General features: G+C 43.9%; 1 protein-coding gene and 1 long non-coding RNA gene across 13 annotated transcripts in view; one reads left to right on the forward strand and one right to left on the reverse strand.

Moving 5' to 3' along the window:
- Tnrc6a (trinucleotide repeat containing adaptor 6A) overlaps positions 1-14,529 on the forward strand; it is a 177,572-nt gene that overhangs the window by 81,166 nt on the left and 81,877 nt on the right. For 2 of the 12 annotated variants that reach the window (XM_076551722.1, XM_076551747.1), the window contains exons 1-2: positions 9,499-9,729; positions 10,090-10,137. The exons of 4 other annotated variants lie outside the window; for them this stretch is intronic. In XM_076551722.1, coding sequence (XP_076407837.1) covers positions 9,725-9,729; positions 10,090-10,137 — 53 coding nt within the window. In that variant the 5' untranslated portion in view covers positions 9,499-9,724. Of the gene's footprint in view, positions 1-9,498; positions 9,730-10,089; positions 10,138-14,529 lie in introns of those variants that run through there. 6 more of the 12 variants (XM_076551731.1, XM_076551748.1, XM_076551757.1 and 3 more) reach the window with 5 other exon arrangements.
- Positions 8,260-8,904, reverse strand: LOC143268649 (uncharacterized). Its single transcript, XR_013044708.1, has 2 exons — positions 8,713-8,904; positions 8,260-8,436 (listed from the first exon to the last, which is right to left on the reverse strand). It is a non-coding gene; the product is annotated as an uncharacterized LOC143268649 (long non-coding RNA).

A 14,529-nucleotide genomic window follows, 5' to 3' on the forward strand; every position in this document is an offset into this window, starting at 1 on the left:
TGGTATCTGCAGGCAGCCACTGATGGCTTTTGTGTCACCACAGAGTGACTTACGTTTTCTGAAACTTTATACATTGAATCATCCGGTCTTTGTCGCCCCTTCCCCTCACTGTGGCCTGGATTCTGTCACCATGATGACCCTGAAATTCCTCCGTGTTGTGCATGTCAGCAGCCCACCTCTTTGCCGATGCACACCACCCTTTTATGTAGGATTCACAGTTTCTATGCCTTGGTTGGGTTTAATTGATTCGGTCCCCACCCCCCTTCTTTGTAAAAGGCACAATTTTATTTCTCATAGATGTGGAGCTTAGGAAGTTCAAGACCAAGATGACTGAATGTTTGGCGAGGGTGGCTTCCTGCTTTCCCAGGTGCCATCTTGTTGCTATTTCCTGGAAGCAGGAAACCGTTGGAGCATTCTTCGTCCTCATTCATCAGCTAAAAACAGAACAATTCCAGGTTACTGTCTGCCAGTGCAGGGAACTCAAGGAGGCAGGAACTATGGCTATGTTTTTCCTCAAATGAAGGAAAAAATGCTAGTGCATCTTCAGATATTTCGTCTATTCCTTTGTCCTTTAGTCTCCCGCAAACCATGCATGTGAAGTTATTCCACAGTGCACTGGAGATCTGCTCGATTACATATTTTAAAGAATCTCATTACACGCATGTGTTTATTTACTTACATATTATGAATGTGGCTGTGAGATCCCCCTACCCCCACCATCTCGTGTGCCATAGCGCACATATAGAAGTCTGAAGACAGCTCAGCCAGATCAAACTCAGGGCATCAGACTTAACTGCTGAGGCATCTGGCCAGCCCATTAAATTATTTTTATCTATTTGTTTACTTATTTGGGGAGGGGGAACACACATGTCTCAGCATTCCTGTGGAGGTCAGAGCACCATTTGGGGGAGTCCAGCACATTTATCTGCAGAGCCATCTTGCTGATTCTCCATTACAGTTTTCCCTGGGCCAGTTAGTATATTCTTCCTTGATTATTCCACGCTCTCCGTGTGCCCACATCTTTTTTTTTTTTCTTTCTGGCCCTTGAGTGGTTTTTACCCGCTATGTTTCCAGAAGTTTCCTGACACGCATGTGCTGCTTGGTTCTTAGCACGACCCTCGTCACATCTGTGGGGCATCTGTCAAGTTCTCTCTTACCTGATACTCTAGCCCAGGGGTTCTCAACATGTGGGTTGTGACCTCCTCTGGAGAGCAAATGACCCTTTCACAGGCATCCCCTGAGGCCGTTGGAAAACACAGATATTTACATTATGATTCATAAGAGCAGCAAGATTACCGTTATGAAGTAGCAATGAACGTAATGTTATGGTTGAGGGTCCCCGCCACTGAGGAGCTGTATTAAAGGAGATGAGGAGCTGTATTAAAGGGGATGCAGCATTAGGAAGGTTGAGAGCCACCGCTCTAACCAGTGAGCACTAGTCATGCTGGCTTCCACAGCCTCTGGACTCCGGACTCAGAGGCCATGCTGGTCGGGTACCCTTCTTGCACCTCCGGCATGGGGTGGCTGGTCCTCCGGTGCTTCTCTAAGTGGCTGTAGAATTCGTGTCACTTGTCTCCCAGCTCTCACAGCTCACTTTCTCCACTGCTTGATGTCTCCTGTTTTTAAAACCATTATCTCCTAATTTTGTCTGTTTTTTTTTTTTTTTTTTTTTAATTTGTTGTGGAGGTGGGGTGGGGATATCATTCTAGTTAGTCCACTTGTTTGGAATCATCAAACTTTGAATGAGTGAATAGGATTTCATGAGTCTATCTATCTATTTAAAGACATAATTTCCCATTATGTTCCTATAATTCTTTACTATCATAATGCATTTTAACGTGCAAATTATCTTCAACTTGGTCGGGAGGCCTAAGCATCACAAACGTAAAATACCTAACGCAGCATTTCTCTGCTGAAGTCTGCAGAGAGGGAGCAGAGGAGGGAAGCCTGGATGACCAGACGAGGGGTGTTATCAGAGAAAGGCGGGAGCCACAATATTGCTTTGGCTGTGACTGTCTGAGGGACCTAGTCCAGAGAGGAGGTTCCCATTTGGTCCTCACTGAAGCCACGAAGATGCCTGGTGGTTCTGGGGCCAAGCTATAGAATTACTGAAAGAATGCTGCTGGCATTTGTAACATAAAGCAAAATGGCAGCTGAAGAGACCGAGGGGGAGTCTAGAGGAGCCCTATTCCTGCCAGGAGTCCTGATGGCGACAGACGGCTGCCTAGCAGAGGACCATGCGACTTGACACACTTTAAGGAAATACTAGGAAGGGAAGGTGACATTTGTCCTGCTTTATTCTACAAATACCTTCAGTTAAATGTTTGGGCCTCCCAAGCACTAAGCTGGGTCCTGGCAGTACAGCGAACACAAGGGACATACTCTGCTCTCTGGGGCCTGACATGTCAGCAGTGGCTCCATAAAATAAGTTGTCTCATGAAAACATGTGAGATTCCAACCCTGAATGCTCCAATTCTTTACAGAGGGCTGGGCTCCCACTTCAATAACAGGGAACGAGAATGATGCCAATTTACTATTCATTCTTGACTCATATCTCTTATTCTGATGAGAATCAGAGAATCTCAGGGAAGGTTTGCAAAGGAGACAGCATTTGAACTCGACTTTTAAGTGGAATTTGTGAAGTAGACACAGTGGGGAGGAAAGGTCTCCCATTCACACGGAACAGCATGTTCAAGTCACAGAGCTACTGAAAGACACAATAAACTGGCTGTAGTTCAATGTCACTGGATCATGAAATAGGGAATCTGAGAAACGGGGCAGGGTAGGCTCTTAAAGGCCTCTTATGTTATGTGAGGGGTTTCAGATGGCGTTCTATAGAATGCAGCTATTCAAGAAGTTTTAGCCTTCAAGCCATTCAGGAGCACCCAGCGGCAGCAGGAGCTCATCAGAGTTACTTGCTAGGGAAACCACTTTGGCAGCAATATGGATGTCTAGATGGAGGAGATAAGCAGAGGCTAGGCAGATCCTCCATTCATTAGCAAGCATTATGAAGAGCCTAATGTGTACTAGGCATTCTGCTATGTGTGGAGATCCAAGGAGCGAGGCAGACATGTGCCTCGTTCTCCCAAACTTCCCAGAGAGTCAGCAAACTCAAAGAACAAACAGATGGCAGAGAAGTTTCATTACAACTGTGATTAACACTATGGAAAGTCCGGAATAGCTTCAGAGTATATGATTGGGAGCACTGAAGTGAGAGAAGAAATGTGGAGAGAGAGAGAGAGAGAGAGAGAGAGAGAGAGAGAGAGAGAGAGAGAGAGAGAGAGAGAGAGAGAAGGCAAGGCTTTTTTGACCAAGGAGACAGGAATCTTTTTGAAAATGAAAGACTGAATGACTGAAGCAAGCAAGGTGAGCAAGGGAGGGGACGAAAGGTCACAACTACAGGAAGTGTTGGAGGACGATAAAGATACTAGATATGGAGCCAGAGCCCTCAACGCCTTTGCATTATTTTAAGATGGCTGGTAAGATGACGGTGGCGTTTTTATTTAAAGTTAGAGAGCATCCAGGCTGTTGCGTGGGAATTATCCCAACACACTGCCAAGAGAGCAAGCATGTGCACTGCCGGAGACAGAGAAATCATGACCCTTCACCCACTTGGGAACGCAAGTGGGCACAGATTATTTTAGTAACACTCTGTTGTTTCTCAGAGAGTTCAATATGCATGTATTCTGGGATGCAGCAATTCTATTCTAGAGGTATGCTAGTCAGCTTTCTTCTTACTGTAACAAATAACTGAGACAATCTACTCAGACTAAGAAAAGGGTTTTGTTGTTAGTAGTTATTCGTTTGCTTGTTCCCAGCTCACCATTTTGGAGGGTTCAGTCCATGATCAGTTGATCCCATTGCTTATTAGCTTGTGGTTCAGAGTATACTACTGCAGAAGTACAAGGCAGAGCAGAAACATCCTGTGTCTGAGAAGGCCCAGGAAAAAGGAACAGGGGCTCCCACTACCCCTGTCAAGGACACACCCACAAAGACTTGAGGGGCTCTCACTAGGTACCTAAATGTTGTTCGAATCTTAAACAGTCTTTTAATAAAAACCCAGAGCCAGATATCAGGGTGAAAGCTGAAAGATCAGAGAAGCAGAACAGCCAGCCACTAGTTCTTAACCTCTACGAAATCCTCACCCTAAAGAGAGTGAGTTCCTGTTTCCTTACGCCTTATATACCTTTTTCTGCCCTGCCATATTACTTCCTGGGACTAAAGGGGCATGTGCTTCCCAAGCAAAGGCGTGAGATCTCAAGTGCAGGGATTAAAGGTGTGGGTCACCACTGCCTAGCTCTGTGTCTAATCTAATGGCTGGCTCTGTCCTCTGATCCTCAGGCAAGTTTATTAGGGTACATAATATATCACCACACCTAAAGACTCTACCACCTCCCAGTAGCGCCATGTTGGGGAAAAGCCTATACCACGTGGCCTTTCGAGGGCATTTAAAACTCCAACTATAGCTCTAGGTATTTACCTAAGAGAAATGAAAACATGCCCATTGTTGGGCTAACTTTTCCTGGGGAGATGCACATAAATGTCTACTCATCCCAGATGGAGTATTTACCACAGACCAGAGTCATAATGCCACTGAAGGCCAACTTAATGAACCAAGGAGTTCACTGGGTTACTTACAGGAATATGGGTGAGGAGTTTCAGGAGCAGGGGTCACTGAAAGGCAGCTCAGCCCAGCCTGGACAACCACTCAGGAGAGCTGCACCCAGAAGCTCCCAGAATGACCACACGAAACTCCTTTGGATAGTCTTTTCTCTCCGGCAATTGTGTATTGCTGACAGAACCTTGGAGAGGAATCTTGTGAACTTTATCGACTTCAGCTTTTCCCCAAACTTGTGAGGAGTTTCCTTCCTCCCTCCAGGAGGGAATGCTTCAGTTCAGATCAAATTGCCCCACAAATGTCCACCGAATAACAATAATAGCCCCCCCCCCACTGAAAACAATAACTGATCAATAGGAGGATGGGCAAACAAGTTGTGATATATCTAGTCAATGGAATATTATTCACAAAAAGAAACAAATTTGATACATACAACAATATAAATGAATCTTAGATTTATTTAGCTAGAGAAGCCAGACAGAAATATATACTGTGGGACTCCATTTGTATGTGCTAGAATGAGTGTGCTGACTTCTGGGGATGTAAACCATAGAGGTAGTTTTGGGTGCCCGCTGTATGGGAGAGAACTGCGGAGAGGGACCGAAAAGAGGCCCAAGGGAATTTTCTCTTTTATATTGATTGTGGTTGTAGTTACAGGGATATATTCGTCATGATACATGAGGCTTTTCACTTTAAATGGGTGAATCATGTTTTGTGTAAAGCATAGCACCATAGAGAAAAAGAAGGGAGAAGGGGGTTGTGAAAGGGACCCTGGAGTTTTCAAGGTGTGCTGGAGAGTGTCAGTGAGAAAAGAGAGGAAGAAAAAACTAAGAAGATATTTCCAAAACAAAACATCCTGCAGTTGCATCGAAAGATGATGGTGATGGTGGTGATAGTGATGGTGGTGGTGGTGGTGTTAAAACTAATTTTTAGGTCTCTAGTTGGAAGAGCTCAGGGACTGGTCCTCTTTCTATTGGCCTGTTACTCGGCTCCATTACAACATGCTTACCCTGTTTCCCCCTCCCATCTTGATGATTTCATCACTCGAGTATCAGGTTTCCTCAGGGTGCACTCCTTGGCTCTTTTATGATATCAGAGAAACATTCATTAATGAAGTGTATAGCTGGGGTCTACATCTTCAGCTTCAATCAGCTGCACACAGAAAATATTTATGACAGCATTGCGTCAGTGCTGGGTGCCCACAGACTTTTGTCATGATTTCCTTAGAAATACAATTTAGTAACCCTTTGAGGACATTTACTTTGTACTGGGTATTGCAACTACTTTGGAGGTGATTCAAAGTTCATAAGAAAGCACACACCTTTAATCTCAACCCCCAGGAAGCAGAGGCAGGAGGATCTTGGTGAGTTGGAGGCCAATCTTGTCTGCATAGTGAATTCACATACATAGATCCTGTCTAAACACAAAAGCAAAACCAAACTATATGAGAGAATTTATTTTATGTTTGCTCAGGACTTCTCTTTTCTAGAGCAACAGGGTGTTCGGTGTATTTTCCGTTTTTGAGGTGTCATTGGCGAGACCCTGCTATGTCAGTAACTGTGTGGGACATAGTTCCTCCATGGAGTCTTCAGAGCACTTACACACCGAGTGACATTAGATTTCCTTTCCATTCCTCTGCGTCTCCTTTACAGCATATGTATGTATGTATTTAAAATGATTATATTTGGTAGATTAATCATATATAGTAGATTATGTTATCTATGATCACCATCTTGGGATCACAAGGGGTTGTATTTATAAAGTATTTATCATCAAAAAAGGATGTAAGGTCTAATGCAGTTGAGATCTGCAATATAGTGGTTAGGGGAGGGCTTCGGAGCCAAACTGTATATATAAAATCTTAGTCACTTAATATGTGATTTTGGGAAAATTAATCATGGCTGTTAGCAAAGGGGGCATAATACTTCTACCTCATTGGGCTGTATGAAGAAAAACAATTAGTGGCTAATTAGTATTTATAAAGTACTTAGGACAGTTTGGGATAGCACACACTAAGTGCTGAAGAAATTGTAATTAAATAATGTAAATTGACTCTTTCCAGGAAAGCTTATCCATGCTCATGTGTACAAGTTCTTTCTATTTATTACTGTAGAGACTTTTTAAATTTAAAAATATTGGTTGGGGATGTAGCTCAGTGGTATAGTGCTACTTAGGATACATTTTTGCTATGTTCAGCATCACAAAAAATAATTTATGTGCATGAGTGTTTTGCCTGTGCATATGTTTGTATACCATGTGTTTGCCTGGTACCTGAGGAGGCCAGAAGAGGACATTGGGTATCCTGGAACTGGAATTACAGTTGTGAACCATTGTGTGGGTGCCGGGAGCTGAACTCAGGCCCTCTGTAAAAGCACCATGTGCTCTTAACTACTGAGCTGTTTCTGCAGCCCCCATTGTGGTTTTTTGATAAAGAGGAAAAATTAATCCTTACCTTCCAAAAACATAATTTGTGAATGATTAGACTAATCATTTAGACTTCTCAATAGGGAAGGAAGAGAGACTGGAGAAAAGTTGTGTTGAAGCAGCCACAGGCACTGAACGGAAACAAGAGCAAATAAACAGGGGGAAGTCCCCATCTTAGTTCGCCTGCTATTACTGGGATGAGCACCGTTATGGCAAGAAACCTGGGGAGGATGGCGTTTATTTCAGCTTACAGTTTATAGTACATCACAGAGGGAAGTCAGAGCAGGAACTCAAGGCTGGAACCTGGAGGCAGGAACTGAAGGAGAGACCCTGGAGGAGTGCTGCTTACTGGCTTGCTCCTCATAGCTTGTAACGTTTCTTTCTTTTTCTCTTCTCTTCTCTTCTGTTCTCTTCTCTTCTGTTCTCTTCTGTTCTCTTCTCTTCTGTTCTCTTCTCTTCTGTTCTCTTCTCTTCTGTTCTCTTCTCTTCTGTTCTCTTCTCTTCTGTTCTCTTCTCTTCTCTTCTGTTCTCTTCTCTTCTCTTCTCTGTCTGTCTGTCTTTCTTTCCTTCTTTTCCTAAGAGAAGTTTTCTCTGTGTAATAGCCCTGGCTGTCCTGGAACTTGCTTTGTAGAAAAGCCTGGCCTCGAACTCACAGAGATCCCCCTGCCTCTGCCTCCCAAGTGCTGGGATTAAAAGCATATACCACCACCCCTGGCTATAGCCTACTTTCTTATACAACCTGGGATAGCCTGCCCAGGGGTGGTACTACCCACAGTGAACCGAGTCCCTCCTCATCAATCATTAATCAAGAAAATGCCTATAGACTGGCCTATATGCAATTTGATGGGGGACATTTTCTCTGTTGGGGTTCCTCTTCCAAGAAGACTCCAGCTTGTATCAATTTAACAAAGAAACTAACCAGGATAGGTCCTACTGAAATTTGAAGCCAGGGAATATGGTAGAACACCAGCATGCAGGAGACAGAGGCAGACAGATCTCTGTGAGTTTGAGGCCAATCTGGCCTACATAGAGAGTTCTATGCTAGCCAGGCTACATAGTAAGACCCCATCTCAAAAATAAAATGTAAAAATTACTGGCATTTATTTGATACTCATTTTATGTTTTGTAATTTTTTTTTCAAAAAATGTTTATAGACTTATAAAATTAAAAACACTAAAAGAAGTAAAATGTATAACAGTAGTTAACATTTGGGCTCACCTTTTAATTCCTTTCTGGGCATTCATTCATTCATTAGCTTATTTATTACAATACACATTTCTCCCAGAGCAGAATCTAACAGTCACATAGCTTGTTTCATGGGAGAGACTGGAGCAGGTCAAAGCCAGTTGAAGGATTTAAAAGAGCAAAAGGAAGTAATCTGCAGGATGAGTTTTCTGAGAAAAAAAAAAAGGGAACAGGTTTTAAGTAGAGGAGAAAGTTGCAGATTACAAGAAGCAATGTATGCACTGAACATACAAGAATATATGTACCTATGTGCATTATTATTGTGTCTTAATGCATTATATTGCTTCATCTACCTGTAGATATGTGTCTTATTGTATTTACATTCAGATATGTCTACATTGTAATTTTTTACAGTTATTGTAATAATTGTATCTTCATGTATTATATTGCTGTACCTTATTATATTTATATGTAGATTTATATACCTTACAGGTATTTATCTTATAGTATTCATAGTTGGGTGTTCACATGTTTTTCTGAGAACTAGTCTGGAATCTGCCTTTTCATTCTTTTATTGTAATCAAGTCTCCAGGCCTGTATTTCCCACTCCATATTTTCATGCACCGCAAGTGGCTGCTTTTAATGCCATCTCATATCGTTGGACTTTGTAGCCGGTTACAGTTTTCAACCTTCTCAGTGCCGCGAGTTATTATCTTGGTGAAGTACTTAAAAGTGAAACCCAAAATGATTATTTCTTGAGCAGAAATTAGTGAAAGTGGAATTGCTGAGTCAAGGGTGTGTAAAATTTTGAGGCACAGAATCGTATTGAAACCTCACAGCCGGCCTCAGTTATGCCTTCTTCAGCCGAGGAGGAGAGGCACAGGCAGCGAGGTTAAATAATCTGGCTCAAGGTCAAAAGTAATTAGATGTGGGTGAATTTAAAAACGGCGCGGGCTCCTCGGCAGCGGCAAGGGTGGAATTTGCGGTTTGGTGGAATTTTTTTTTTTAAGGCGTTTCTGTGAGGGAGGGGCCGGGCAGAGGGGAAGGAAACTTGTGTCGCAGTAAAGAAGGGGGGGTGGGGGGGGAGATCGGAGTCAAACCCGAGCCGGCCTCGGCAAGAAAGGCTGCGGTCTGCGCTCGCCAGACCCCGACGACGCTCGCGGGGAGCATCGGCGCTCCCCGACACAGCTCCGGCGAGGTCCCGGCCGCGTCGGGCGGTTGCCAAGCGTCTGCCCAGTCCAGCAGGCCTAGTTGCTAGGGCCTCCATTTTGGGGCCCCGGGGCCAGCGCGCCCCCGGAAGGGGTTGCGCGCGGGGCATTTCACTTCCGGTCTGGGGCCTGCGGCGGCAGCGGTGGCGGCGGCGGCGGCGGCGGCAGCGGGTCGGTGTAGAAAATGGCGCTGGTGCAGCGGCTCGGGCCTGTCCCCGCGGCGCTGCGGAGGGCTTGAGGCTCGCGAGCCTCGTTCCCCGCGCCCCACGCGCTCGTGCACTTTACACACATGAGGTGAGCGAACCGGAGGGGAGTCTCGCTCGGGGCCGGGAGCCCGCCTACGGCGCTGCCGCAGGATTCCCTCGAGCTGCGGGGCGGCGGCGGCGGCGGCGGCGGCGGCGGCGGCGGCGGCGGCGGCGGCACGGGGCAGTCCCCGGGGGCGCGGGCCAGGGTGGGAGGCCGCGGGCGGCCCGGGAAGCTTCGGCCCCGCGCGGGCTGCGGCTCTGGGCTCGGAGGCCCGCAGCGCTGCAGCCCGCAGCCCCGCCCCTCCCCCACCGCGCGGGCGCTCTGCCGCAGAAGCTCCGTTTTCACGCGCATCCCCTCCCCCCCCCGTTTTTTTTTTTTTTTTGTTTTTGTTTTTGTTTCCTATTTCAGAGAATTGGAAGCTAAAGCTACCAAAGACGTAGAGAGAAATCTTAGCAGGTAAGATGGGCGAGCCTTCAGTCTCCCGCCCCCTTTATAATCGTATGTTTCCACTCTGCTTCGCCCTTCCTGGGTTTACGGACACCCCCCCGTCCCCGTTCCCCCCTCCCGGTCCCCCCTCAACCCGTGTCATTTGCTTTCGCACGCAGGGAACAGACATTTGGGAGAAACGGCCTCAGGGAATATTGCATTGGTGGGGGGGCATTGCAGGGAGACGCGTAATTACGAGTGTGTTCGTTGTTAAAAAGAAAAGCAAAAGGCAGTTCTTGTAAACTTAGTTAAAGCATTCTCACCCTTTTAGAATTTAATTAGGGGACTTGTGCATTAATTACTATTGTAAATGGTTGCAGGCATTGTGTGACTCATGATTGAGGCGGCCCTTATGGCGGGCTGTCAAACTGTTTTGGCTTCCCCGTTATTACTTTGTAGCTAAATTGTTGCCTTTATAAAAAGATACTATGTTCGCATTTTTTCCTCTCTGTCTCTGCACATTGTAGTCAGGCGGATTCTGTTGCATTGGAAACAGTTTTGTCCTTGAACTTCATCAAGCATAAACTGCGTTTTGTTTTCCTTTGAAACTACATTTTAGTCTGTGTTCAGTGTGTGCTCTTTTTATCAGCTGGGAAAGGAATTAAAAATTGTTCTCAGTAAGTGATTATCACTTGTGTTGGGCCTGAGTGCTTCTGCACTGGTTACTTAAGCATCAAGTACTGCCTCAAAGGGAAGGGTTGCTTCTTGTCCCCCACCCCCAAGTGATGCCTTTCTGGAAAACGTTTGGTTTTATTGAGCCGTAATTGCTTCAACATCAGGGAATTGCACTATACTTAACCCTTTTTCAGATCCATTTTAAAACATGCTTTTCCTTTCCTATTCCCTTTTTTCTTTTGCATCATATTTGGACTCACAGAAACTTCAAGATGAATACAAGCTAAACAGCTTCATTTGTTTTAGGTCTTAATATGGTTTACGCTTGTTTATTGGAAGTTCTAGGCTTATGTTGGGGTTATTAACACACTTGTAATTGCACAAATACTTTTCACCATGTAGAGTTGTTCCAAATTTCTGGCTCTTTGAATTTATGTTAATCTGTTGGGGTGACTGTTAAAGAATCTGTTCTCTTGGCACAGGAACAGTGTTGGCTTACCCAGTGAGAGGTTTTCTGGAACTCTAAATAATTATGGAATCACTTAAAGGGACATTATCAGAGGCTAAATAACCGTCAACTGTATACTTAAACAAGTTATGTCGTCAGAAACCGGGAAAGAAATAATAAGATACAGAGCCAAACAAAATAGATTGAATTATTACGGTGTCATTATAGTGACAGTGTAGATTTGGGGTCTTTTTCTCCTTCCGTTTTTGTTTTGTAGGGCAGCCACAGAGGTCTTGTTTCTGTGAGGGGACCTAGAACTTAGGTACACATACAAGCATGATTTTCATTTCTTATGACTAGGCAGAACTTGGAATCTCTTCTATTGGCCTTGTGAGTTTGAATTCCAACTCTGCCACTTAAAATAACCTTGACTCTTGGCAAGTTACTGGGTCTTTCTGTGTCTAATCTATGAAATGAGAGGCTTGGTCCATCCAGTTACTAAGGTGTGTTGGGCCCTTGGGTTACATAAAAAGGAATCAAATACTGTCAGTATCCATAGAGAGCATGTACAATCTGGTAAGGAAACTATATAATATGTACATAAATAACGGTAATGCAAGGTAGTTGATGGTAGGGGTCAAAAGGGGATGGCATTCCACTTATGTGCTTGAGGCACTTCAGGTGGATCATAAGATAATATGAAAAAGAAAAATACTGAGATTTTAAAGCAGTGTCCAATGAAAAGGACCAGTTAAGGTGCTTTGAGTGGGGGGAGAGGTGGTTAGATTAGATGGGCACATGTTTCATTTTTCCTAAGTAAAAAGTATCAATCTTTACCCATTAGTACCCTGCTCAGGAAGTCATAGCAGGTAATATTCACTCTAGTAAACTCTGAGCATTTTCTAGAAACCAGTGAGGGAACGAATGTTGGTAAATTTAACAACTGTTCATCGTATGCCTGCTGTACCCATCCAAAGACTTTGCATGCCTCTTTACCCTTGAGAGGCTGGGTGAATTAGGCGTTCCTAGCCTTGCTTTACTAAAAGATGTTTGAGGTATAAAGAGTTAAGTAACTGCAGGAGGTCTGACCACTAGTAACTGCAGGAATACTCAGCCTTCATGCTGTGTTTAAACTCTCTTACTGAAGGGAAGGTGCTTCACCTTGAAAAACTGGGAAATTTCTTCTAAAAAGTAGAACTCACAACTGCATGCTATATGTTTATCTTGGAGTTTCTCACCATGGACACTGCTTATATTTTGCACCAGCTAATTAATTATTTGAAGATTGATCTTTGCAGTGTGTAGGATGTCCAGCATCTACCAGGGGTACTCCGTACTCAGTGTTCGTAATCATCAGAGTGTTTTCAGATTCTGACAAAGGTCCAGGGGATGGGGGACATCACTGTTGGAGATCTTGGTTTAGGGTTTTGAACATGAAAAGTCCTAAGTATATAAATGATGAATTCATATAAACATCTTTTTTGTATAATGGAAGCCCAGCAAACCCCAGTATGTGTGTCTCCAGCTTGAAAGTTCTGTTCTCTGTGTGTGTCAGAGTTGTGTTGCCATTCTCCTCCTTTCCTGGATAAGTGGCAAATTCTTACCAAGACAGTGCCAGGTGTCCAGTGGTAGTTAAGCAAAATGGCACAAGGGATAAATTCAGCTCATTAGGTTAGCTAGCTTCTAAAATACATTTTTGGCCTTTAGAATTGTCTCACTTTGTTAGTACCATGTATATTCAAAGGAGGGAGCTGTAATGTCTAGGTGAGGGTGACCATTGGAATGGAACTTAGGAACCAAATCCATTTTTGGTTTGCAGAGAAGATATCAGAACAGTAGAAGTAAAGACTCAAAATCCAGGAAGGACACAGGAATCTGATCTATCAGAAATAGCAAGCAGTTAATCAAACTGTCTTAAGGCATGTGATATGGAGGGCTTTGAATGTCAGGCTGAGAACTTATATATAATCTTTAGATGGTCTGTCTAAGAGGCCACTGCCTGCCTTTTGGTAGGGTACCAATATGATAGGAAACTCTTGTAGCCCAGGAATTGTGAGCAGGTGTGATTATGGGCAATAGTTCTCTAGGTAAGAGTTGATGAAGATTTGCATGTAAATGGTGATGGAGAGAGGTGAAAGGGAGAGATACCGAGGAAGTGGAACCTGGAATTTCAAAGCGAGTGGAAATGGGAGCTCCATTTAGGTTCAATGAGAGATTGACCCAGCATCCAAGTGAAATAGAAATTTATGTGAGAGAAACAATGGTAAGTTACAATCACCAGTTTAGAGAGGAGACAGAAACCCTCCATTAACTAGTACAACTCAGTTGATGCAAAACATTAATTTTTTTTTTTTAAAAAAAACATGCATGGATGTTATCCCTGCACGGATGTCTGCACACATTGGTTCCCGGTACCCATGGAAGCCAGAAGAGGGAATCGGATCTCCTGGAAGTGGTGTTACAGATGGTTGTGAGCTGCTGTGTGGGTGCTGGGAATCAAACCTAGGTCTTCTAGAAAAGCAGCAGGTGCTCTTAATTGCTGAGCCATCCCTCCAGCCCCCAACTGTTGTAATTTTTTAAAGTATATTTGGAGGCTAAAGTTGCATAGTTAGTGAATATTCAGAGCTGGATCTTAAGGTGTCAGCTGGTGCCTTACTTTTCAAGTGAGAAAATTCTGATTGAGAGACAGTCTCCAAATAACAGAGCTGGGACTCCAACAGACCTTCTTACTCCAATTCTAGTGTTTTCACTGCACATTAGATAAAATATAATGTACATTTATGCTTTTTGGACAGAAAAAAGAAACAAAACAAGGCTCTCAATATATATCTCATGCCCATTCTAGTGATTTCTGTAATTTAGATGTGTGGTATAAGTAGAAGTTAACATAATTTGTGATAGTGATCCCTGGTCCCAAACCAACCATTAAATGCCATTATACAACAAATATTAAAGGTACTGTAAACCATATAGCACCTAACCTGGGACACTTTGCATTGAATCATGATTGTCTGGAACAGGTGCTATGTCCCAGAGACCCAAGACCCAAGACAGGAGTGAGCCAGGGTGTACCTCTCTCCAGGTTAAGTTATTTGTTGTTGCCACTCGTCTTCCATTATTTAGGTGGAAAATCATCCTGATTTTGTTAGGCTTTTCTGTTGCTTGCTCTGATGTGGCTTGCAGGCTAGGCTTTCTAGCTTAATTTGGAGATTATGTGGTAAATTAGCTGCTAAGATAAATGAATACAGACTGTAGGCTTAGCTTTAAACTGACAATACTCTGGAAAATTTGAACATGAA

The sequence above is a fragment of the Peromyscus maniculatus genome, chromosome 1 (assembly GCF_049852395.1).
Source record: "Peromyscus maniculatus bairdii isolate BWxNUB_F1_BW_parent chromosome 1, HU_Pman_BW_mat_3.1, whole genome shotgun sequence".
Classification (NCBI taxonomy): Eukaryota; Metazoa; Chordata; class Mammalia; order Rodentia; family Cricetidae; genus Peromyscus; species Peromyscus maniculatus.